We start from the raw sequence: 26,627 nt of genomic DNA, 5'->3' as shown, positions 1-26,627 counted from the left end.
AGGCAGAAACAGAATTCACTTTCCTCAGTGCAGATGCAGAAGGTTAACAAGGAACAACAAATCACAAGGTGACATCAGCACAGCGAGAGATGAATGGTTTGGTGCTTTAAATTCCCTGGTCTTCCCCAAATGTCTAATATAGACAGCTTTGTGACACAGTCTTTGAAAAAAATTATAATCATAAGTGACCACACACCCTTATTTTCCTCTTTATACGTACATGATCTTGAAAATAGTGATTTAGATTCTGCCTTCGGCTGAGTTCTGAGGGCTACATTTACCCCTCAGGGGATTTTAGTGCAGGTTTACTTTAAAAAAAAAAAAAATTAAACTCTGGTAAGTACTCAGAAGGTTTAGAACACAGGCTCGCTCTTTCTCTCTCTCATGATCCTCAACACTTAAGCTAAGAAGTAAGCAAGATCTTTTATGTTTGGTAAGAGTCAAATGAAACCAAGCCCCAAACAGGATGTCATAGCATGCTGGCCTTGCTCAGTGTTTGGTGTTAAAATCTGAGACTGATAAGTGCAATCCATGTTCAGGAAAGAATTTTCCAGGCTCTTCACCCTGTTGCCTGAATTAAAAATCAACATTAATATAGCCACATTCCCTCCATCCTCTGCAGATGATCCAGTCCTAGTCAGGAAACAAAATGCTTCACCAGCTGAGGGAGTCTTGAAGAAACACACCATCAAATAGATGACTGCACTGCCATTTTGGGCAGGTACGGCTTCCGTCTTCCTGAGAACAGAAAGGGGCACGATCCACACGGGTGGGAAAAGGCGCAGCTCTGTGGAAAGGTCACGAGAATGGCCAAGGCAGCAAACAGGGCTCCAGCACGTGTTCCCACTTTCCTGGGAAAGAGAACATGGACCTGCACAGCGAGTTCGTTCTCTAGAGGGAAGTCTTGAGCTTGTTTTCATCACAGTTAGACAGAGAATGGTCTCCTGTTTCTCAATTATCCAGGGAAAAATAGTGTATATTCTCTGTAGATGAGCATGTCTCAACGTAGTGATTCAGCACGGCCAACGTTAGTAAACCTTCCCCTGCAGTATCCACGTGCACCCGTGGGATCTTGACTGTTCCTTGCAAAAGTCTTAAGTCGGAGCAAGTTACCCTCTCCCATGCAGACAGCTTCTAAGACAGGCGATGGAAGCTGGAGCTGCTCCCAAAGGCCCGGAGGCAGTAGGGCCGTGTGCTCTGAGGTCCAGCTCCCACGCTGCCATCCGGGTTTTGCAGAGATGCTATTTACCAGGGGAGGCGGGTAGCAAGTCCAGCCTGCACCTTCAGCCCCCTTAGTGCCGGCTGGGGCTGTGCCCCTTACATGGACTTGGAATCAGTGTCTCTCTTGCTGATGAGCACCTCCAAGAGCCTTAATTTTGCCTTTATGTGCTTATATTCATTGTATTCTTCAGCCATAGGAGTGCGGTCTTCCTTCTGGACACTTCTAACGGAAACAAAAGGAAAGGGGGCTGAGGATCGTTTAGATGATATTGCTTATCAGGCGAATTATCATCATGTAGAAACTCTGCAGTTATCAACCTGTAGGATCGGTGTTCCCAAGTGTCACTTGGAATCAAGACTGATGCTGGGCTTAGACAATCAGCGAAAGACAGCTTCCCCCAGAAGGCACCGTGCAACTGAGTTTTTGTAGTTAATCTGGCATCTTGCAGAATGATATGAAGGACTAAAAACCGAGAAATGTTTTCTCTCTGATGTTGGTGTATGAATTTGCATCAAGAGTCTCTGTAGACTGAAATCCTTTATTTATACTTAAATGTCTTTTCACTTTTATAGGTTTCATCTAACGAACTATTAAGTTTCTAATTACCAACTGGGATACCCATAATTTACAGGTTTAAAAACACAGAGTTAATATCCTAATTATAAAATCAGTCTTGGAATTCAGCAATTGGATCACATAATACTAATAAAGCTTTATAGTTTACTAGGAATCTTATATGCATACCTTTTATATGTGCAAGTACTAACTGAGAGCTTATTGTAGGCCAGGAACTGTGCTAAGTACCCTGTGTCCATGATCTAATATAACCCTCACCAGAGCTTGATGAAATAGTGCTGCCGTCTACATTCTCAACCACTGAGCAATACAGCCCAGCTGCTTCTAATTTCACTTTGAAATGCACATGTCAAACATTCAAATACCAGGCTTCCTTTTCTTCTTAAAGAGAAAAACAGGGACGCCTGGGTGGCTCAGTCGGTTGAGCGACTGATTCTTGGTTTCGGCTCAGGTCATGATCTCAAGGTTTGTGAGTTTGAGCACCACATAAGGCTCTGTGTGGAGCCTGCTTAGGATTCTCTTTTTCCCTCTCTCTCTGCTCTCCGCCCCCCTCTTGCACTGTCTCAAAAAAAAAAAAAATTAAAAAAAGAGAAAAATATAAGAAAGTAGATAGCATGGGGCTTATATAATTTTGCTCAATGAACTGAAAGTTCATTGATTCATGCCCTGCCATGTTCAAGAAAAGGGCTCTAGATGGCTTCTCAGCAGAAGGCAATGAAAGGAATAGCCATCTAAGAGTTGACTTCACCCTGCTCTTTGAGGGGCTTCACTGTCCTCAGATATGAAATAATGGGACCAGATTTAATGATATCTGAAGTCAGAGTTTTAAACGTGTATGATAATGCACCTGGCTGGCTCAGTTGGAAGAGCATGGGGGTCTCAGTCTCAGGGTCATGAGTTTGAGCCCAACACTGGGTGTAGAAATTACATACATACATACATACATACATAAAAACTTGTATGATTATTATAAATTCCCATTAACTATACTTGCTTAAAACCTGTGAAGTTTACATAATTTTATATAGCTCCTCAACAGGATATCTGCATAAAGTGACTATAATTACATGGAAAAAAAGATAAACAGACAAACCAAAAATATGTTCAGAAAGAAGAATGGAAAAAACATTAATTCTGGTTTATCATCAGTTATTATTTTGCATATTATTTCTTTTGTCTGCTTGTCTATGTTTTCTAAATATCATACAATGCATGGGGAAAGAAAAACAAGTATTTATGTATAAAAATTCATAGATCCAAATCAGGGACGCTAAAAATACAAAATTTATATGATAAACTGAAATGACCTGGAATACATTTTAAATGCCAAAGTTGATGTTTACAGTGCTTTTACTTCCAAACACTTTTGAGAAGGATGGAAGGGGACCTTTTAAAGGGAAACTATATTTATATTGCTTAAATAATTTGGATGAAAATAAAATCATTTTAAAATGTTAAAACTGAACTTCCATGTAAGAGAGGCAAATAAATCCATTCCCTGTCCTTCCCGGTCTCAGGCTGTGACCTGAGTAAGAGCTGTCTGTGGTCACTAGCAAACAGGGGATGCTATTCCTTAGCATAACACTCTACAAGGCTGATTATAACATGTCTTGAAACTCACCAGAGAAAGGCATACTGTCAGTCTCATGGACTTACAGCTTCTTGTCTATTTTTCATTCAAACCTGACAACAATCACCTTTGCTTTTAAAATAAGCCTAAAAACATCAAGGTTTAGAATTGCCCTTTCCTTATTTCTCCTTCTAGTTTATGAAGACAAAACCAAACCCAAACCAAAAACCAGTGCTGTCAACTGGAAACTTAGCTTCAAGCTGCTCTTTTTAGATTAGAATTTGATGTGACAGGTTTTATAGATGTTAGCTGAATTTACATCAGTCTTGGATACTATTCAAGGAGCATTTCTTGCTGAAGGATCATACAGACCTCACCATCTCACCGTAAACTGCCAGGGGCCCTGGGCACAAACCAAGGGACTAGGTTACAGAGAGGAGGCAGAGGGCTTCCCACCTTTGGAGCACTGCATAAATCTGACAGGAGCAAAAGAGGGGTGTGTGTGTGGAGGGGGAGAAGCGAGGGGAAAGGAAGCATGCACTACCTTCCATTTTGTCTGAAAAAATTGTCTTCAAAATCACGAAGTTTCTTTCGAATCCTTTTCTTTTGTTCTCTCATTTCCTGAAGATGTTCTAAGAGTTCCGGTCTGAGAGAGACAGAAAAATTTCAAGAAAATTGGGTTAAATTGGAATTGTTATAGATATAATGAATGTGCAATTTGACAGGGGTTGTGGAGAAGTGGGGGGAAGCATGGAAATGCAAAATCTGTTAAGGGAGCTGAGGGTCAGCAGAAATGGCGGTTTCCTATCCCCTGAACCAGATAGAGCTCCCCGGACTCCCGCAAAGCTCCCGCTACTTATGAGGTCTTATCACTTTATCACTTTTGTTTTGTCAATGCCCATGGCACTTTATCACATTTTGTTTTGAAAGAAAGATCTGTGCTTGGTACATGTTAAATGATGAGTTGAAAAACACAGAACCACAGAGTGCCATTCTAGAGCCCCGATTGTTGAAGTAAGATCTTGCATGCTGCCTCAAATAACATGCAATGGAGAATAATACAAATGCTGAGCTGGAAGTAAAAGAAAAAAACTCACCATTCTATTTACACAGATGTACCCCAGGGCAACTTATTTAAATACAAAGGCTAGGGGCGCCTGGGTGGCGCAGTCGGTTAAGCGTCCGACTTCAGCCAGGTCACGATCTCGCGGTCCGTGAGTTCGAGCCCCGCGTCAGGCTCTGGGCTGATGGCTCAGAGCCTGGAGCCTGTTTCCGATTCTGTGTCTCCCTCTCTCTCTGCCCCTCCCCCGTTCATGCTTTGTCTCTCTCTATCCCAAAAATAAATAAACGTTAAATACAAAGGCTAAAATATTTAAAAACGGTATTCTCATCAACACATTTCAACACCACCATCAAAATGACATACGTACATTGAAGCAGCATGGAGGTTTGAAAGCCCGGTGTCTTGGCTGCATTTTGATGGTAATTTATCATCCATTGGGGAAATAAACCCATCAGCATCATCTTCAAATTGGTCCAGGAAGCAACGTGCACTGAAATCGGTTTTCAGAGTGACTGTGAAGTCCGGCTTTGTGTTGCTGTCATCTTCTGAGCCCTCATCTTCTTCCTGGAGATGTAAAACAACCCCAATAAAAATCTGGTTACTTTTCCTGGCACTCTTTCATTGTAAGTATCGTGTAACGACCATTTAATTATCCAGACAGCATATAGTTTCTTCTGTATCTACATTTAGCAACACATATGTACATTATCAATATATAACTGAGCATCTATATGAACACAATAAATAACACAAACACTAAACACAGCCACTCAGTAGGGGGAAAAACTATAAAACTATAAAAACTAGTGTACGGCACAATTAACATTTGTCAAGACTGAGGATATGAAGGAACCACCATTGTAATTTATACCGCAAATCAACTGCAGTTAAAAAAAAATCTAAAAATCCCCAGCTCTGTGATAACACATAACAAAATCCACCACCAGCAGTCAGTGCATTAAGGATTCCTTTAGTTGTGGACCTCAGAAAATGTGTTTTTTATTAAGCTATGAACATCTTGAGAAATTAAACAATACAGCCTTTCTGTTTAAGAGTTGAGATTAAGGGGCGCCTGGGTGGCGCAGTCGGTTAAGTGTCCGACTTCAGCCAGGTCACGATCTCACGGTCCGTGAGTTCGAGCCCAGCGTCAGGCTCTGGGCTGATGGCTCGGAGCCTGGAGCCTGTTTCCGATTCTGTGTCTCCCTCTCTCTCTGCCCCTCCCCCGTTCATGCTTAGTCTCTCTCTGTCCCAAAAATAAATAAACGTTGAAAAAAAAAAAAAGTTGAGATTAAAACATATTTTGTGGTTGCTTGATGCACACAATTTTAAGAAAGTTTTGAAAAGATCAAACCATTTATGTTCTCATCATTGGGGTCATAAACTCAAGTATTTTTTTCAAGGAGCTTCCAAGGGACGCGGCTGTATTTTTTAGCATCCAAGATTCTCAGAAAAGCATGATATTCTCTGTCTTGGCAATGCAATTAGAAAAACAATGAAGTCAAATCACAGCTTCTTAGTGCCAATTTAAAGCTATGTAAATCTAAGGATGAAATGATATCAGTCTAAGTGAAAGATTTTAAAAGAAGTAATTTACTGCCAAAACGTACAGTCAGACCAGAAGAGGATATCCTAAGATCTGAAAAATTTAAGAAGTGGTTAAGAGCACAGATACGTGAACAACAGCAAGTACAACATCGGCGGTTCGAGTTGAACCAGGTGACTTCAGTGCAATCCAGCAAATTAATCACAGGAGGTGGGGGTAGTTACATTGGTGGTCAAAGTATGCAAACTGCCAGGGGTGGATTTCCTTACCATAAAGTTTGGTATGTTTCTAATACTGCCTCTGAGGAGAAATAATGTGAATAAACAAATAAACAGGAAACACAAAAACAAAAAAAGGACTATTGCACAACTATGATGAAAGTACTGCTCTGAAGGCACGAAGATAAAACTGGTCAAAACTAGGTAGCTCTCTCAGATTCCCTTCTGCTGTGACGTCAAATCTTCAATCTCTTTGCTTAGAAGTAAACGCCTCATTATTAATTTTTAAAAATTGAAATTATTAAAGAAGATTTTAAATTTATAGTGTCAAAGTGACTTTAAAACTAATAATTTTAAAGTTTCTCTTTTTTTTGTGAAAGGAAGTTAACAATTCCCACCTATGCAGTTTTTAGAATTAATGGAGATAACGTATGGACCTCGCAAGCTACATGGGGCACAGAGGCAGTGCAGATCAACCTCCTGTCCCCATCCCCTGCTCTCCTGGATGAGGAAGGACCAGGTGGAACTACTGGACAGAAAACTCCACTGAGGCGAGGATTTGGGCCTGTCTGTTCACTGCTGTTCCTAGAGCCTAGCCAATGCCTGCATATCATAGGTGCTTAATTAATGTCTGTCAAACAGTCTAGTAATTCAGTTTTAAAAGAAAAATACAAATTACTGGAGGAGAGTATAGCCTTGTAGCCCAAGGAAGGTAAGGAATAAAAGTCAGGTGTTTTGGCCTAATCAATTACATCCCAAGGCCCTAAGAGAACTTAAAAAGGTAAGAACGTGTCTTGCACACAGTGGGCACTCAAAGCATTTAAAGAGGAAGCTGAATAGATCTATTCTCAGTAAAGCTGTGAAAATCATAGGGAAAAAAAAAAAGAAATGATAAACCTAGATCTTAAAATTGTAAGACCATAGGGTCCTTGTGCACATTGGGTAGATTCTAGAAGTTATCAATACTAGATAACATCTGAATGACTGAAAAAGAATCCATGATCAACAGTGACCCCTTTAGGAAAACCATTTTTCCTTTATTGACAGGACTGGCATAATATTTGGATTTCAATAATTAATGAGGTGAGCTGATCCACGAAAGGAGAGCTGATTGTGAAAATTGATGCAGGGTGATGATGCAGGGTGGCATGAATCTGGAGGGAAGTCTATAACAGGTCCTTTGCCGGACCCAGCCTTACTCAGTATTTATCAATCACTTGGATAAAGACGCAAAAGGCATATTCACAGAATGCACAGAGAATACAAAGTAGGGAGGGATAGCTGATATGTTGGAATAAAATGTCTAGATTTAATCAGTTTCACAAGCCTGGTATATAGAAGTGTGATAAGTAACTAATTGAAAAAATTCAAGGTGGTACAATTTAGGTTAGAAAATAAAAGATGGACACGTAAATGACAAGCAATCCAAGGAAAAGCAAGCTTGGGACTGCATAAATCAGCAGTGAGATAGGGCCGTAGGCAGTGGTTCTCAACTGGGGGTCATTTTGACCCTAGTGGACCTTTGGCAAGGTCTGGAGACATTTTGGGAAGGGGGTGGAAGTAGTGCACGACTGGCATCTGGTGGATGGAGGCCAGCCCCCAACGACAACAAGCTATCTGGCCCCAAAAGTCTGCAGTGTGGAAGCTGAATGCACGTGCCCCAGAAAGAGTACAGCGAATTCACAATACATTGACGGTCATGTAGGCATAGAGTTGTAGGACGAACGGCCCTGGCCGTCCAGATAAAGATCAGGATCAGTCCTTGCTCCACTGTCTTGCTGGCTAAATCATATCTAAAATAATGTTCAGTTCTGGGTATCAGTAAGTCCGAGGGCTCTAGGTAAACTGGTATGTGTGTATACAGCAGAACCGGTGGGTGGCTGGGAGGTGACCCATATCACATGAGGAACAAGAAGAAGAACTTGGAGAAAAAACTTCCACAGGCTGTGGGTGAGAGCAGACAGGGGAGGTGACAGTAAAGACATGAAGGGCTCTCAAGGAAGAAGCAGTTATGCTCATTCCATATTGTTCCAGAAGGCAACACTAAGCCTATTAAGTAGAAAGTCATACATTAATAATAACTAAGAATATTATAATTTTAAGTCATTTTTATAGTTATCAAAGTTATTATATTCTGAAATTTCACATTATATAATTATTATTTTTTAGTATTTCAATAATAATTATAAAACTAACACTATAAAATCACTTTTTAGCTAATATTGGAGCTTAGCCCATGGAATGAGTGACCTTACTTCTCCATTGTTGTAAACTTTTCAAGATTCAGGATGGAATCACTTCTTAGAGATAGTGTCTCTATTCTGTCAGATAAATTTTAAATGAAATTCTTATGTTGGGAAGGAGAACTGACTAGACTATCTCTAGGATTTTTGGGCTAGAAGATGTTGGGCTCCAGAACTTGAGCTGGCTCTTTGTCATACACAGCTGGTTTCCTACCATTTAAAACCAGGGGTGGTTTTTAAGGAAACCACGTCGATACAATCTTCTGATCTGCACCCATCTCAAATTCTAAATTATGTCAGAATTGTCAAGAATTAGTACAATCCAAACACATGCTAATAATTTGGGCCAGTTGGAACAAAATGAACTGAAAGACAACACTATTTACAAAAGCAATGTAAGCATTGCAAAATTATCTGAAATTCTGACCACCACATGGGCCAGGAGAAGAGCCATGGCCAAATTATGCTTGTGAAAAAGATAAACTAAGCCAAACAAGAAGATTTGGGAGACCGTCATCATTGATATATCTTCCATTCATTTAGTGAGGCAATTATTAACTGTCATATTTTGGATGTATTAAAGAACACATTTTTATCTAGTAACAGTTCTGTGGTGTGCTTCTAAGAGAATTTCTAGTTTTCATACACACAACTGCCCAAATTTCTTCAGTGATGGTGATTTCATTCTTGTGTGAAATTACCAGACAAAATTTGTCTTCTTTCATCAACATCAAATCTTATTGTAAGAAAATAGCTCCAATTTTTAAAATATAATATAGCATATTTGCCTAAATTTTATGTTTAGAGCATTTTCATAAAACAAGGTCTATTTAAAATAATATGAATAGTGAGCACAATCATTGCCTAATACCTTCAAATTAGGTCCATGAAGTATTTAATTAAGGCCCCCAAGAAGTAAGAAAAGGAATAGAATAAATAAGAGAGAAGATGGTGTAACTTCTGGTACCTTCCTTCCATCATAATGATGAGGACATGGTAAGACAATGGAGCAGTTCTCAACTGGTGCCCCTCATGGGAACGAGGCCCTCATATTCTGTAATAACCTTTCCTGACTACAGTAAATAAATGACCACCTCAGGCCTGCCACTTTCACAGAAATATGACAAGTGAAACTCCTGAAACTCACTTCTGCTTTGGGTTTGACATTCCTTTCCAACTTAAACAATTGCTAAAATACAATCACTGATTTAAAAAAACAAAAACAAAAACAAAAACAAAACTGAATCTGACTTTTCATCTCTAGAGCCCTGTAGAAGGCAGTTCAGTTCCAGTTATCTGGAAACAAAACCAGGAAAGAGGCTGATCCTGGTCCAGGCCAGTTGGGTCCCTACAGAGATGTACAGACCCGCGAGCACAGAGTGTACTCCTTCTCCAGCAAAAGCGGCCGCTGAAGACAAGGATTACCTGCATAAACTCCATAATTACTATGGGGGCAGAAAACAGAGCATATACTCCAATGACTGCTGGCAATTGTACTATATTCCCAGATCAAGAGCAGATTATACAATCAGCCCCGAGGACTAAATGTGTTTGGGGAAAGTAAAAAAGAAGGAAGAGTGGGTGAAAGTGTGCCAGCAAGCTGTCAAAGACAAGGAAGATATCGGTCTATAAAATGATAGATTTTGTTGCATGCTATATGTATTGCCCCAGTTGATTTTGGGTTTTCTAGTAACTCAGTAAATAAGATTTCTGTGGAAGTTACCCAATGAGTTAATTAAAAAGGATTCTGGAATACATAAAATCCATTCCAAAGAGAGGAAAAACAAAACTAAAAAATATTGTGAAGGGGGGGCCCCCCCCCAAATCCCCGAAAAGCAAAATAAAAACAAAACAAACAACAAATAAGACACCAAAACAAGCAGGGGAATGAGATGCAATAAAGGAAATCAGCTCGACCACAGTATCCGTAAGAGATCACAGGTGGTTCCGGGCACTACTGATTTTGAGGGCACACTACAGGAAGCCACCACCGAGGGCCCAAGCATGACCTCACTGCGTCCACAAGAGGAAGGGAGGCCAGGAAAGTGATAAGGATTCAGCACGAGGTGAGCAGCGGGAGGTCCTCACCTTTATCTCCTTGAAGAAGGAAGCAGTTTCGCCCTCAATAATTGGCTGCAGCAAAGGGCTTCTCCGCTTGCTGGAGGGGGATCCCTGCGACAGGCAGTGACAGTTGGTTACACTGTGAACCCCTCTCCCTTTCCCGCCAGGCCTCTGCTTCCTCTGAATCACTAGGGTTTATTACTGCCTTCGAATTATATACTCTAAACCCTCCGCACCAAAAATTCCCAGGAAAACCAGAAACAACCAAAGTTCTCGTCCAAGTTGGTGCTTCGCTCCAGAGCCCACAACCCAAACCAAGGAGGCCACGTTAGAGCAAGAATAGCATGTGAGTATGTGAACTGAACGCAGAACAAACCTGAGGAGGAATGTGTGCTCCTCACTCTCTCTGCTGCCTGATCACAATAGGTACAGGAACCCTAGAACTGTTACAAGCTTCAAGTAGAACAACATAGGCCCCTCAGGTGATTCAAAGGTTGTGTGACTTCCCTGTTGTACACTCACCTTATTTAGGGACACTTACTTAGGGGCACTAAGGGCTCCTAACTGGAGAATGAAAGAACTCCTTAGACTTAATCCTTTCACTGGTTAGTTTACTAATTTATTCCACAAAAAATTCCTAGAAAAGTAGCTTTCTTCTTTTTTTTTTTTTTAATTTTTTTTTTCAATGTTTATTTATTTTTGGGACAGAGAGAGACAGAGCATGAACGGGGGAGGGGCAGAGAGAGAGGGAGACACAGAATCGGAAACAGGCTCTAGGCTCTGAGCCATCAACCCAGAGCCTGACGCGGGGCTCGAACTCACGGACCGCGAGATCGTGACCTGGCTGAAGTCGGACGCTTAACTGACTGCGCCACCCAGGCGCCCCGAAAAGTAGCTTTCTTCTAATGTACGTGCCTAAAGTCTCTGGAACCTCATTCCTATGAACAAGTACACTGTCAGAAGAAATACAAAGATCATATCTCAGGCTTAGAAATAAACAAGGAGGGTGGGGCGCCTGGGTGGCTGAGACAGTAGGGGCTGCCTGGGCAGCTCAGTTGGTTAAGCGTCTGACTTCGGCTCAGGTCATGATCTTGAGGTTCACGAGTTCAAGCCGCATGTCAGGTTCTGTGCTGACAGCTCAGAGCCTGGAGCCTCCTTCAGGCTGCTTTAGATTCTGTGTCGCCTCTCTCTCTGCCCCTTCTCCACTCATGGGTTCTCTCTCAAAAATAACGAACATTAAAAAAATTTTTTTAAAAGAAATAAACAGGGAAGGTGCCTGGCTCAGTCGGCAGAGTGTGCGGCTCTTGATCTCAGGGTTGTGAGTTTGAGTTCTATGTTGGGTGCAGAGATTACTTAAAAATAAAATATTGAAAAAAAAAGAAAGAAAAAAACAAGGAGATTTACTTTTGTAAAAAATTTATTTTAGAGAGAGAGGGGCTGCATGAATGGGGGAGAGGGGGAGGGGGGAGGGAGAGAGGGAGAGAGAGAGGGAGGGAGGGAGAGAGAGAGAAAGAGAGAGAGAGAGAATCCCAAGCAGGCTTCATACTCAGGGTGGAGTCCAATGCGGGGCTCAATCCCACAACTCCGGGATCATGACCCGAGATGGAATCAAGAATGAGATGCTGAACAGACTGAGCCACCCAGGTGCCCCTAAACAAAGAGGTTTAAAGCAGGAATGGAAGAGAGGCAGCTAATGTAAGCATGCATTTTAATAACAACATAAAAGCAAGGCCATGTCTGCTGATTGAAATGTTTGAAAGCCATCAGGGGAAGCCCCTAATATTCCTGGAGAGGAGTGCACTGGGACAGAGGCAAGTGATTCCCCAAGAGAAGGACAGGGCATTAACGCTCACGCATAAGCTGGGTGGAAAAGCCAAGACTGGAATATGGGAGGAGGGCTAGCTGGCTAGCCCCTGACAGGCCTTTCCAGAGCTGACAGCAAGTTTCCCGTCCCTTCTTTGGCCAAAAGCCGTTATGCATAAGTCAGAGGATGGTGGTCTCCTTCCCTTTTCTTCTACCTCACGCTTGTCTGCAGCCTCCAAAAAAAGGAGGCTCTCTTGAGTTCCTTAGAGGATTTCTCCCTGGATAGGATTCCCAAGGGGGCTATCTCTCGCTTGGAGGGAGAGAGATGATTATTAACAGTGGGCCCTTGGGACAGAGAGGTCTGTGGACTGCAGAGGCCTAGAGAAACCACAGGCCTGTCCTGCTGGCACTCTGTCTCTGAGGAAAGGGGTAGGCGGTCCACCCAGCATGAGTCAGATCGATGTATACGTCAAAGCATGCCGCCCAAAAGAAAACAAAACTCTATCAGCTTCACATTTGGTCATTTTTGGCAAATATAGCCTCAGTAGTCTCTGATAAATCCTTCACTCCTCAAGCTTATGAACCATAAATATTAATGACAGGTTTTAACTATGAAAGACTACTCTTTTTTTTTTCATTTTTTTTCAACGTTTTTATTTATTTTTGGGACAGAGAGAGAGCATGAACGGGGGAGGGGCAGAGAGAGAGGGAGACACAGAATCGGAAACAGGCTCCAGGCTCCGAGCCATCAGCCCAGAGCCTGACGCGGGGCTCGAACTCACGGACCGCGAGATCGTGACCTGGCTGAAGTCGGACGCTTAACCGACTGCGCCACCCAGGCGCCCCGAAAGACTACTCTTTAATGAGAAGGCAGGTTAGGGCTCTCTTAATATAGCCAGGGCCCATTCCAGCAGGCAATCAACCACAGAAAGGCGCCGTACTCACAATGATGGGTATGGTGTTGGCTCTGGACAGGATCTGTTTGACCAGCCGGTATCTGTCATACAGCGGCTTCATGACCTGACGTTCGTTCTTGGTTACCTGAAAGCAAGAGGGACGCAGCTGAGAAGCCTGCCTCTGGTGGTCAGGCTGTCAGCAGCTCAAGCTCAGGGCCTGGGGGAAATACAGATGATTCAACTCCGCTCTCGCCATTCTTGCAAAATGTACTTAAACTGATAATATTTTTCAGCCAGTGAATGTTTAAAATATCGACTTTAGTTGCAGACCTTTGGAAATCAGCAGCACTGCTTTTCCTCAATCAAAGCTATGACCAGAATTCCCAGGTGATTCAGGTTCAGGGAAGAAGAAAGCAGTATTTCTATAATAGTTACGGTGCGGCTCTGTAATCCATTTTTTTTTTTTTTTTTTACATGTTTCTCTCCCCATGAAGTTGTTTTTAAGGACAAGGTTCTGGCGAACAGTAGGTATTCAAGGAATATCTGCTGCAAGACTGCATGGATTGACTCCTCCCCATAGCCCTAAAATCTGGCAGGGTGCTCACAAATGTTTAAAGAACAGCCCCTTCAGGCAGTGGCGGGGGGGGGGGGGGCGGCGGCGGATGACACCCAACTCCCTGGGGTTTGGTACTAGAAGCCTTTCATCATTTGCTGCTTCTCTTCTTCTGTCACACCTCAAGCTTCAGAGATAAACTAGGCTGTCTCCTACCTCTCCGCCTGGTCCTGTATGCCCTGCAAAGGCTGCCTCCCTGCTTCTTGGTTTGGCAGGTTCCAGATCAAGAGCCACCTCCCCCGTGCAGCATCTTCCAACATCCCCCATTCTGGGACACCTGCTCACTCACCTGTGTGTCACCTACTGCACCCTGTGTATACTTTGTAACTTCACACATGCTGTGCTATAGACTGAATGTGCATGTCTCTGCCAACCTCCTTTACTGAAACATAATCCCCCATGTAATGGCATTAAGCAGTTGGGACATTTGGAGGTGATTAGGTAAGGGTGGAACCATGAATGGGATTAGTGCCCTTAAAAAAGAGAGCTCCCTTGCCCCGTCTTCTAAGTGAGGACAGTAAGAGAATGGCTGTTGGTGAACCAGGAAAAGAGCCCTCACCAGACACTGAATCTAACAGTGCCTTGATCTTGGACTTCCCAGCCTCTACAACTGTGAGAAATGAACTTTTGTTGTTTATAAGGCACTGTCTATGGTATTTTGTTAGAGCAGATCTGTGGATGACACATTTTATACCCTATAGTAACTATGTGTTGGCACATCTGTCTCCTTTTTAAGACTGTAAGGCCCTTGAGAGCAGGTGTTTGTGTTTTGTATCCCTAGAAACTATGTCAGTGCCTGACATAACGGAAATATTACATGAATATCTGCAAAATGAGTGAACATTTAAAACATAAATATGTATGCAAAATGTATAGGTATGTATGCAGTTCACTTGTTTACTGAAATGGCCAAAGGGATTAAGTATCTTTGTTTTGAGTCTGCTATTTGTCTTCTGTGCTTTATTTCGGTGCACACATAAGGAATGAGTTACAGAGGTAAGGAAGGGCAAATAGCATTAGCTGTGACCATTTCTCTAATGGGCCTTTTGGGCCTCCAGCTCTGAAGACAACTGTGGATTATGCATGAATGGGTCACTCCTTTGTAACCTTTTATTTTTGCCTTTCTCAAAGTGGTCAACAATAAGTAGACTTTGGACAAACTTCATGTGTCAGGATAGGATCCTGCCATTATGCAAAAACATCTTGTGGACTTATTTTCTATTCAGAGCACTAAATAATCTTTTCTATTTGTCTTCCTAATGTCACAATGTTAAGAGTCAAATGGAATTTTCCTATTTCTTGTTACCATATCAAAAGGAGTTTTAAAATTTTTATCTCACAGATGATTGTCAAAAAAGAAAGGGAATACAGACATCATTTTACACAAGAAAGTCTAAGGATCAAACTATGGATGTTACTACTGGACGCATGTACCACAACGGCTAACATGAAAGGACAGTGCCAAGCATCAGCAAGAATGCTGAAGAACTGAACTCTCCTTCACTGCTGTGAAGAGTGGAACACTCTGGACAACTATGTGGCAGTGTCTACTAAGGCTGGACATAGGACTCCTCAGTTCCACTCTTTTTTTTTTTTTTAATGTTTATTTATTTTTGAGACAGAGAGAGACAGAGCATGAGCATGGGAGGGGCAGAGAGAGGGAGACACAGAATCTGAAGCAGACACAGAACCTGAAGCAGGCTCCGGGCTCTGAGCTGTCAGCACAGAGCCCGACGCGGGGCCCGAACCCACGAACCGCGAGATCATCACCTGAGCCGAAGATGGACGCTCAACTGAATGAGCCACCTAGGTGCCCCTCCTCAGTTCCACTCTTAAGTATATACCAAACAACTGTGGCCTTAAGCTCACCAAAAGCTATACAGAATTATGTTCACAGCAGCACCTGGAAACCATCCATATGGCTAACAACGGGATGGATAAGGTATGTTCCCCAAACTGAATACTATACAGAATGAGGATGAATGAGCCACAGCTACAGGTAGCATTGTGCATTGATCTCACAAAAATAAACCCAAGTAAAATAAGCCAGACACTAAAGAATACATACTGTAACATTCTACTTCTGTAAGTTCAAAAATAAGCAAGTAGAATCTACAGAGTTAGAAGTCAAGATGATGGTTTTCCTTCATGCAGTGGAGGTCATGGTAAGGACTGGAAGGGGCTGGGAGCAGGGTTTTCAGAGGCTCAGCAACATTTGTTTCTCGATGCTGGTTACCTGGACTTGTTTACTTTGTGAAACTGCATCAAAATATGTATTTATAATTTCCATTCCTTTCTGTATTTATGTCATACTTCAGCAAGAGTTGAACAACAGCCACAGATAAGTCTGAGGAGTAGAAATGGAATGATTTGTACAACCTCACGTGTAGAATGACAAAATTTAGGACTGGAACACATGGAATAACTTTTTAAATACAAGATGTATCCATTAAATGTGTTGCAGATGAGGTTAAGGCACATCCTAATTGTCACCACATAACATGTGGAGAAATACTGTGCAAGATAAACAATAGTTTAGTGACCAAAAGACAAACCAAAAATAATCATAAGGAGCTAGCATTTCCCCATTGTGGACTTGCATCCTATTACTTGTTGCTTGGCATAAACATCTTTGGATTGTAGAGGACAGTCTGGATTTTAGAAGGAGACTTATCTGGTAAAACCAGTCAGCTATGGCAAATTTAAAATATTAAATATCTTTAAGTCTGACGGATGGAAAGAACTGATACTACTTGGTTTACACCAGAATTATTTTCATGAAATATCTCTGAAGACAAAGGCTTGGTGATACTCCTAAGTTAATACAATTTTCACTCACCATAAAGCCATGTCACATGCAATTATCAGTAGTGGATTTGTTAGATGAGCCAAAATCTAACCAACAGTTACATAAACAAAGCAGGGCCTTGGCTGAACTGCTAAAAAAGGGTCAGCTGATATTAAATGGACCATGGGAAAACTGTTTGGAAGTCAATGTCTCTTATTCTTGAATCATGGGCTGCTTGGAGATTCTGTTATTGACCCAGTTCTTGGTTCTGGCCTTTAAATGAGCCAATAAAGTTCTCTGAGCCCTGGTTTCCTGATTGGTAAACTGTAGAATTCAGATTAGAAAATCTTTATGATGTACAGTTGCTTGAAGATAACTTTAGGCTAAGCATGTAATACATGGTATTTTCTTAAAAAAAATTTTTTTTATGTTTATTTATTTTTGAGACAGAGAGAGACAGAGCATGAATGGGGGAGGGTCAGAGAGAGAGAGGGAGACACAGAATCTGAAACAGGCTCCAGGCTCCGAGCTGTCAGCACAGAGCCTGACGCGGGGCTCGAACTCACGGACCGCGAGATCATGACCTGAGCCGAAGTCGGCCACTTAACTGACTGGGCCACTGAGGCGCCCCTACATGGTATTTTCTATAATACTTTCATTCCTCTTGCCTCAAACCTTTATTAGATTTTCATTTAGGTGGTAGCTGTGAATGGCTTTCCAGTGTGTGGGAAAAGGGTTACTACAGAGATGTATTTTGCACACAAATCAGGACAACGTAAAAACCTAGATACAAACATCTAATGGGGGAAGGCAGCTCCTCCCATTCTGTCTTTGTTTTTGATTAAAAGAAATCTTCATTTACTGGTCTCTTACCACTTTATTTGGTTGCTCTGTAAAGTGTCAGATAATATTTCCAGGTACCATGGGAACACCAGACAATAATTAATCCACATTTAAGTAGAGGAAAGTCTTGGACAGAAATTACAAAGACCTGATGAGACAACTGCATTTGCCTGCCTTTATCTTTTGTGATGGTTTTTTGTCTTAGCCTCAGATAAAACTTCCCTATAGAAATACCCATTTGGGGTCTGTTACCCGCACAACACAACAAAGGTCAAAGAGAAAATGATTGATGCTTTTAATTTGAAGATAAAGATAGAACTAGAACCATGGCATGTTAGAGCTAGACAAGCCTTGTTTTTTCATATGATGAAACTAAGCACTGAGAGGGTAATGACTTGCCCAAGGCAGTAGATCTGGGTCAAGAACTCAGGTTTACTGACTCCCAGCCCAGTTTTGTTTCCATTCACATATGAGCAAGATGTGAAGTAAAGTAGAAACTTAACATGGTTAAGACATACTAAAAATGTCACAGTGAAGCATTTTCCTCTAATAGGGCTTGACCAAGTTGTCTTCTGAATATAAAGAATTCTGCCTTCCAAGCTCAGAGTTCTGCCTGTATTGAGTTCACAAGACCTCTAGCTATCAACAGTAGCACAGAAGCACTGTGCCACCTAAAAATCTTCTTAGTAAAACAAGTGATTTGAATTTGTGTGTAGAGGGATACCTCTGAGTCATAAAACTACTGGCAGGAGAAGACAAATGAGATGGATTCTTAGAACTATTGCATATTGGCCCATCAACTCAGAAAATGGCAACTGTTTCCTCTTTATTATCAGGTAAAAATGGTGGACTGTGCCATGAACTGATGGCAACGGCCAACTTCGGCAAGATCCAGATCAGGATTTACATGCAGATCAAGTGGATTGATGGGCTACTCCAAGGAACAAATCAAAGCACACCTGATGGAGGGTCCAAAATAGCACTACGAGTAGGGTAATAAAATAACCAAAGTCACAACAACAGAGAGCAAGTAACAATCTCTGAAAAAACACCTCCTGAAGGGCCAGGCCCTGGACAGTATATGACCCTCCTTTAATACAGCAGTGCTCACAGGTACAGAGCACACAACAAGCTTTTAAAATGCATAAGGGGCAGAAAACTAGCCAAAATGATGAAACAGAAGAACTCTCCTCAAAAGAAATTCTAGGAAGTAGAGACAGCTAACGAACTGATCAAAACTATTTAAGCAATATAACAGAACAAGAATTTAGAATAATAGTCATAAAATTAATTGCTAGGCTTGAAAAAAGTATAGAGGAGAGCAGAGAATCTATTGCTACAGAGATCAAGGGACTAAAATATAGTCATGAGGAGCTAAAAATGCTAAAAATGAGGTGCAAAATAAAATGGAGGCGGCCATAGCACAGATTGAGGAGACAGAGGGGAGAATAGGTGAATTAGAAGACAAAATTATGGAAAAGGAGGAAGCTGAGAAAAAGAGAGACAAATCCAGGAGTAGGAGGGGAGAATTAGAGAACTATGTGATGCAATCAAATGGAACAATATCTGTATCATAGGAATTCTAGAAGAAGAAGAAGAGAGAAAGGGGCTGAAGGTGTACTTGAACAAATCATAGCTGAGAACTTCCCTGATCTGAGGAAGGAAACAGGCATTAAAATCTAAGAGGCACAGAGAACTCCCTTCAGACGTAACTTGAGTCGATCTTCTGCACAACATATCATAGTGAAACTGGCAAAATACAAGGATAAAGAGAGAATTCTGAAAGCAGTTAGGGATAAACGGGCCTTACCATAGAAAGATAGACACATAAGGGTATTAGCAGACCTATCTACTAAAACTTGGCAGGCCAAAAAGGAATGGCAGAAAATCTTCAATGTGATGAACAGGAAAAATATGCAGCTGAGAATCCTTTACCCAGCAAGTCTGTCATTCAGAATAGAAGGAGAGATAAAGGTTTTCCCAAACAAACAAAAACTGAAGGAATTCATCACCACTAAACCAGCCCTACAAGAGATCCTAAGGGGGACTCTGTGAGTGAAGTGTTGCAAGGACCACAAATTACCAGAGACATCCCTACAAGCATGAAATCTACAGATACCACAATGACTCTAAACCCATATCTTTCACTAATAACACTGATTGTAAAAGGACTAAATGCTCCAACCAAAAGACACAGTTTCAGAATGGATAAAGAAACAAGACCCATCTATTTGCTGTCTACAAGAGACTCATTTTAGACCTGAGGACACCTTCAGATTGAAAGTGAGGGGATGGAGAACTATCTATCACGCTACTGGAAGTCAAAAGAAAGCTGGGGTAGCCATACTTATATCAGACAAACTAGACTTCAAAGGCTGTAACAAGAGATGAAGAAGACCATTATATAATAATTACAGGATCTATCCATCAGGAAGAGCTAACAATTTTAAACGTCTACGTACTGAATTCAGAAGCCCCCAAATATGTAAAACAATTAATCACAAACATAAGCAACCTTATTGATAATATGAAGCTTGAAATCAACCACAGGAAAAAGTCTGGAAAACCTCCAAAAGCATGGAGGTTAAAGAACACCCTACCAAAGAATGAATGGGTCAACCAGGCATTAAAGAAGAAATTAAAAATCATATGGAAACAAATGAAAATGAAAACACAACCATCCAAATGCTTTGGGATGCAGCAAAGGCAGTCCTGAAAGGAAAATACATTGCAATCCAGGCCTATCTCAAGAAATAAGAAAAACCCCAACTACAAAATCTGACAGCACACCTAAAGGAAATCATAGCAGAACAGCAAAGGCAGCCTAAACCCAGCAGCAGAAGAAAAATAATAAAGGTCAGAGCAGAAATAAACAATATAGAATCTAAAAAAAACAGTAGAGCAGATCAATGAAATCAAGAGTTTTTTTTTTGAAAAAATAAACAAAATTGATAAACCTCTAGCCATGCTTCTCAAAAAGAAAAGGGAGATGACCCAAATAGATAAAATCATGAATGAAAATGGAATTATCACCACCAATCCCTCAGAAATACAAGCAATTATCAGGGAATACTATGAAAAATTATATGCCAACAAACTGGACAACCTGGAAGAAATGGACAAATTCCAAAGCACCCACACACTACCAAAACCCAAACGGGAAGAAGTAAATTTGAACAGACCCATAACCACCGAAGAAATTGAACCAGTTATCAAAAATCTCCCAACAAATAAGAGTCCTGGGCCAGATGGCTTCCCAGGGGAATTCTACCAGACATTTAAAGCAGAGTTAATACCTATCCTTCTCAAGCTGTTCCAAAAAACAGAAATGGAAGGAAAACTTCCAGACTCATTCTATGAAGCCAGCATTACCTTGATTCACAAACCAGACAGAGACCCCACAAAAAAGGAGAATTACAGGCCAATATCCCTGATGAACATGGATGCAAAAATTCTCAACAAGATACTAGCAAATCGAATTCAACAGCATATAAAAAGTATTATTCACCATGATCAAGTGGGATTCATTCCTGGGCTGTAGGACCGGCTCAGTACTCACAAATCGATGTGACATATCACATTAATAAAAGAAAGGATGGAAACCATATGATCCTATCAATAGAAGCAGAAAAAGCATTTGACAAAATACAGCACCCTTTCTTAATAAAGACCCTCGAGAGTGTCGGGATAGAAGGAACATACTTAAACATCATAGAAGCCATTTATGAAAAAGCCCACAGCTAATATCCTCCTCAATGGGGAAAAACTGAGAGGTTTCTCCCTGAGATCAGGAACACGACAGGGATGTCCATTCTCACCGCTGTTGTTTAACATAGTGTTGGAAGTTCTGGCATCAGCAATCAGACAACAAAAGGAAATCAAAGGCATCAAAATTGGCAAAGATGATGTCAAGCTTTCACTTTTTGCAGATGACATGATTCTATACATGGAAAATCCAACAGACTCCACCAAAAGTCTAGAACTGATACATGAATTCAGCAAAGTTACAGGATACAAAATTAATGTACAGAAATCAGTTGTATTTTTATAAACCTATAATGAAGCAACAGAAAGACAAATAAAGAAACTGATCCCATTCACAATTGCACCAAGAAGCATAAAACACCTAGGAATAAACCTAACCAAAGATGTGAAAGATCTGTATGCTGAAAATTATAGAAAGCTTATGAAGGAAATTGAAGAAGATACAAAGAAATGGAAAAACACTCTGTGCTCATGGATTGGAATTATAAATACTGTTAAAATGTCAATACTACCCAAAACAATCTACACAATCAATGCAATCCCAATCAAAATTGCACCAGCATTCATCTCGAAGCTAGAATAAGCAATCCTGAAATTTGTATGGAACCACAAAAGACCCCGAATAGCCAAAGTAATAATGGAAGAAAAAAAAAAAAACAAAGCAGAAGGTATCACAATCCCAGACTTTAGCCTCTACTACAAAGCTGTAATCATCAAGACAGCATGGTATTGGCACAAAAACAGACACATAGACCAATGGAATAGAATAGAGACTCCAGAACTGGACCCACAAAAGTATGGCCAAATAATCTTTGACAAAGCAGGAAGGAATCCAATGGAAAAAAGACAGTCTCTTTAACAAATGGTGCTGGGAGAACTGGACAGCAACATGCAGAAGAATGAAACTAGACCACTTTTTTACACCATTCACAAAAATAAACGCAAAATGGATGAAGGACCTGGATGTGAGACAGGAAACCATCAAAACCCTAGAGCAGAAAGCAGGAAAAAACCTCTCTGATCTCAGCTGCAGCAATTTCTTACTTGACACATCTCCAAAGGCAAGGGAATTAAAAGCAAAAGTGAACTATTGGGACCTCATGAAGATAAAAAGCTTCTGCACTGCAAAGGAAACAATCAACAAAACTAAAAGGCAACCAACGGAATGGGAAAAGATACTTGCAAATGACATATCTGATAAAGGGCTAGTATCCAAAATTTATAAAGAACTGACCAAACTCCACACCCAAAAAACAAATAATCCAGTGAAGAAATGGGCAGAGGACATGAATAGACACTTCTCTAAAGAAGACATCCAGATGGCCAACAGGCACATGAAAAGATACTCAATGTCGCTCCTCATCAGGGAAATACAAATCAAAACCACACTGAGATACCACCTCATGCCAGTCAGAGTGGCTAAAATGAACAAATCAGGAGACTATAGATGCTAAAGAGGATGTGGAGAAACGGGAACCCTCTTGCACGGTTGGTGGGGATGCAAACTGGTGCAGGCGCTCTGGAAAACAGTTTGCAGGTTCCTCAAAAAATTAAAAACAGATCTACCCTATGACCCAGCAATAGGAATTTACCCAAGGGATACAGGAGTGCTGATGCATAATAGGGGCACTTGTACCCCAATGTTTATAGCGGCACTTTCAACAATAGACAAATTATGGAAAGAGCCTAAATGTCCATAAAGTGACAAATGGATAAAGAAGATGTGGTTTATATATACAATGGAATATTATTTGGCAATGAGAAAGAATGAAATCTGGCCATTTGTAGCAACATGGATGGAACTGGAGAGTATTATGCTAAGTGAAATAAGTCAGGCAGAGAAAGACATACTGTATATTTTCACTCATATATGGATCCTGAGAAACTTAACAGAATACCAGAGGGGAGGGTAAGGGGGGAAAAGTTATAGAGAGGGAAGGAAGCAAACCATAAGAGACTCTTAAATACTGAGAACAAACTGAGGGTTGATGGGGGGTGGGGGGGGAGGGTGGGTGATGGGCATTGAGGAGGGCACCTGTTGGGATGAGCACTGGGTGTTGTATGGAAACCAATTTGACAATAAATCACACACACACACACACACATATATATGCATATATATATGTTAATATATATATAAAGTTAAACTAATTGATAAAAAAATGGTAGACTGTGCAAAGAGAAGATAGTCCTGAACAGCAGATAACCAGATAACCAGAGGGAAGTATTTACATAAAGCTTCAGAGTTTGCATTTAAATTTGAACATAGTGTGTTTAGGGCCATGTTAGTTCCCAAGGTATTAAAATACAACATTAAAATCTACTGATGAGGAAGAGCATCAAGAAGAAACTAGAAGTTCTGAGAAAGCAACTCCTTCCTTCCCCTCTACATTACCATAAAGGTATGGTTGGCAAAGGTAATAACAGTGACGTATAGTTATGTGTTGTACTTCCTGTGACATGGACTTCGATGAGACTGGTCCTTAAATGTTAAAAAGGACATGCTTTCCTAATAATTAATAGAGATTTATGTAAATGAGTGTGTTTTTGTTTTTCATACACATGTCAATCTGTAGAGTGCGCCGTTAAAGCAAACAGCCTTGTTTAAAAAAATCTACAAAGCAGCAGACAACTGTTTTGGTCTGTGATTTTGATATTCGTTGTCCTTTCAAATCAGAATTTGTAGACTCAGCAAAAACCCATGAGCTTTGAGCACCTGCTTTTCTAAAAAACAGAACCCCCCCCCCCAAAAAGCAAAAAAGCCACAAACCCACAACAACAAACAAACGAAAAACAAAACAAAACAAAACAAAAAAAACCAACAACAGCTAGGATTTGGAATGAAAGTTTAGCTCTGGAAATACATGTATTTTTCTTCTAAGAAGAGTTTGCCCAAATGGTATTTACAGTTCAGGGTCCACGGTAACATCACAGATCTAAGAATGAAAAGTTCACTCTTTGATATTCACACTGGCCAGATATCAAATGAACTCTGCTTTTTGTGAGGAGGCTGGAGCATCATGTTCCAGAGGGAGGCAGACAGTCTGACTGAGAACCAGCAACTAATGCCACTCAATGTTCTAGAGCACTTGTTTCCTGCCCTATGAGATGCTAAAATCTGGACCCAAAAGGGTGTTTTTCCAACATCTAAAAAAACCATGAAAGAAAAGGGAATAACAAAGCAGGGCCAAGATCTAAGATTTCACATTCCTAATGATAAGAGTGCTAAAAAAAATTTGTGTTCTTTCTCCTGGTTCCATCATTTAATAAGAAGTAGGCCATAGACAGCAGAACATATACTTGTAGCAAAAGTGAAAACATCATTGATTGGGCACCCTCAAATCTGCTACCAAGCCACTGTGTCCCACTACTCAGGCCAGACAGCCCACAGGTAAATGTGTGCATGTGTGTCTGTCAGCCAGTCTCCATGACAACCTAGAACAGACATCTCTGAGGTTACCACAGTAGCTCAAAGCCAACAGAGCTGGTCTCAGTAGGGCTGGGTTCTGAATCTAGGTCTTCCCATCCCAGTCCCTGTACATGGCCTCAGGCCAGGCGGAGTGAGAGGATCTGTGCCCAACTCTGAGCAACAAACATCTGGCACACAAGCGCCTGAAGTGGCAGTAAAGATTAGGAGGAGAAAGCAGCTGAGAGATCTCAGGCCTCGGGCAAGGAAGTCGTTAAAGGAGTCTATCAATGTCGTACGTAAATATACACCACGAGCAGAGAAGGAACGCTGGAGAAGGAAAGCATGTGAGTCCTGCCCACCTGTCGGCCATGAGGAGAGCTGTACTTAAAAGCCTCTGAGCCGACCGTGGAGAAGGGGTCTCTCTCTTCTAGAAGGATTTCAGTTTCACTTCTACAAGTGCTGAGTCCTCCAGGAGAAAAGGACAAAGTTTCACAATATATCTGAGCTCCAGTGCATTTACTATTTGGTTCAATGCCTTTAAAAAATCCAAAACAAAACTTGACTTGAAACAGAACCATTATCCCAGAGCACCAGTATTTTTCCACTGTTGGGACAGGCCAGCAAAATCAATCAGCAGCAGCTCCAGCTTTTTTTTGTTTTAATTTAAACCTGATAAATCCAGAACCAAAATACCATGGAGGATGCAATCTATAGACAGTTCATTGGGCACACGGTATGTATCAGGTCTCTGTGCTAGATGCTGAGGACCAGGTGCACCGCTCGAACAAAACCCAGAATTCCTGTCCTTACAGGTCTTAGAGTCTAGTGCAATTCCAGTCTGGAAACAAGTCTTTATTCAAAAGAGTGTATTTTACATGAAAATACCATCTCTGTTACATAGCCAGGGCTGTGGCTGCAGAAGAGGTCTATGCATTTTGGCTATATAAAAATCCTCTGGGAATATAAACTTCATGCTTCTTTAACACCTGCTCTTAAGAACTTGTTTTGTTGGGTTCTTGGCAACACTCTTAACAGAAGGTCGCTAGGAGTAACTGACAAGGATATCTGATTACAAGTTCCTTAAGGAATAAAGCAGAAGCCTATTGGGCCACAGTCTCTCCCAGGACTCACAACAAACATGCAATAAACATGCTTGCTGAATAACAAATCTCTTCAAATGCTTCCTGTTGCTGTGAAAAGGCAAAGCCATATTTTGGACTCCTCACACTTTTGGTTCAGGACGATGGCTGGAATTTCTCTACAGATAAACACTGGTTGCAACTACACTGAAGAGACATTGAATTCTAGGGTAGATCATACTAGTTTAACACCTTCATTTTATGGATAAGAATGCCTAGAGCCCGTCATGACTTGTAGGGGCGGATCTGAGGCCAGGGAAATTTCTAGGGCTTTGTGCTATAATCTATAATCTACACCCCTCTATCACTGTCCCCCTGAAGCCAAACACAAGTGACTAAATGTTAGCTGCAAACTAATTTGTCTTTGGAGCTCAAACTCCACAACTACTTGAGAGTGGAAGGCTCTTATCAATTTAGTCTTTGGAAAGCTTAGTTCTGGTGAAAATATGTAATAATCTGATAAACATCAGGAAAACTCAAGTGTACAATACTGTACACAGAAGATTCATTTCTAAGGCCAAAGAGTTCACCCCCCCATCAGAAAATTCAGTACATTCACATACCGGCCGTCCATGGATGCTTTCATAATATAGCAGAGCTTTCTGCAGAGCTACCTTCTCATTAGCAATCTGGTCTTTGGTCATATCCTGAATAAACACAAGGATAGAGAAATGAAAGAGGGGGAAACATTTATGAACATCCCAACTTCTTTATTTAAACAAATTTTCTCAAGTAACGTTAAAGAGAATCCTCATACAATAGCTCCTTGAGCTCTATTCAAAGCTCACTTAGGAATGAGTTCTTCCGGACTCTTTTACTGGAAATATGGATAGCACAGCCGAGGCATCATCAACTACTTGCATCTCCCATGTGGC

The 26,627-nt window shown here is 41.1% G+C and overlaps 1 protein-coding gene across 7 annotated transcripts in view; it reads right to left on the bottom strand.

The window, feature by feature from the left end:
• The window catches only part of FAM13A (family with sequence similarity 13 member A), a 183,515-nt gene that overhangs the window by 3,190 nt on the left and 153,698 nt on the right, over window positions 1–26,627 (bottom strand). For 5 of the 7 annotated variants that reach the window (XM_040478466.1, XM_040478469.1, XM_040478468.1 and 2 more), the window contains 6 exons: window positions 26,316–26,399; window positions 13,245–13,340; window positions 10,524–10,607; window positions 4,799–4,995; window positions 3,913–4,014; window positions 239–1,444 (listed from right to left, as the gene is read on the bottom strand). In XM_040478466.1, coding sequence (XP_040334400.1) covers window positions 1,318–1,444; window positions 3,913–4,014; window positions 4,799–4,995; window positions 10,524–10,607; window positions 13,245–13,340; window positions 26,316–26,399 — 690 coding nt within the window. In that variant the 3' untranslated portion in view covers window positions 239–1,317. Of the gene's footprint in view, window positions 1–238; window positions 1,445–3,912; window positions 4,015–4,798; window positions 4,996–10,523; window positions 10,608–13,244; window positions 13,341–26,315; window positions 26,400–26,627 lie in introns of those variants that run through there. The other 2 variants (XM_040478471.1, XM_040478470.1) reach the window with 2 other exon arrangements.

This window comes from Herpailurus yagouaroundi, unplaced genomic scaffold (assembly GCF_014898765.1).
Source record: "Herpailurus yagouaroundi ecotype Mexico unplaced genomic scaffold, PumYag 28, whole genome shotgun sequence".
Classification (NCBI taxonomy): domain Eukaryota; kingdom Metazoa; phylum Chordata; class Mammalia; order Carnivora; family Felidae; genus Herpailurus; species Herpailurus yagouaroundi.
The sequence above is the reverse complement of the archived record's forward strand: the minus strand, read 5'-3'. Positions and strand labels throughout refer to the sequence as shown.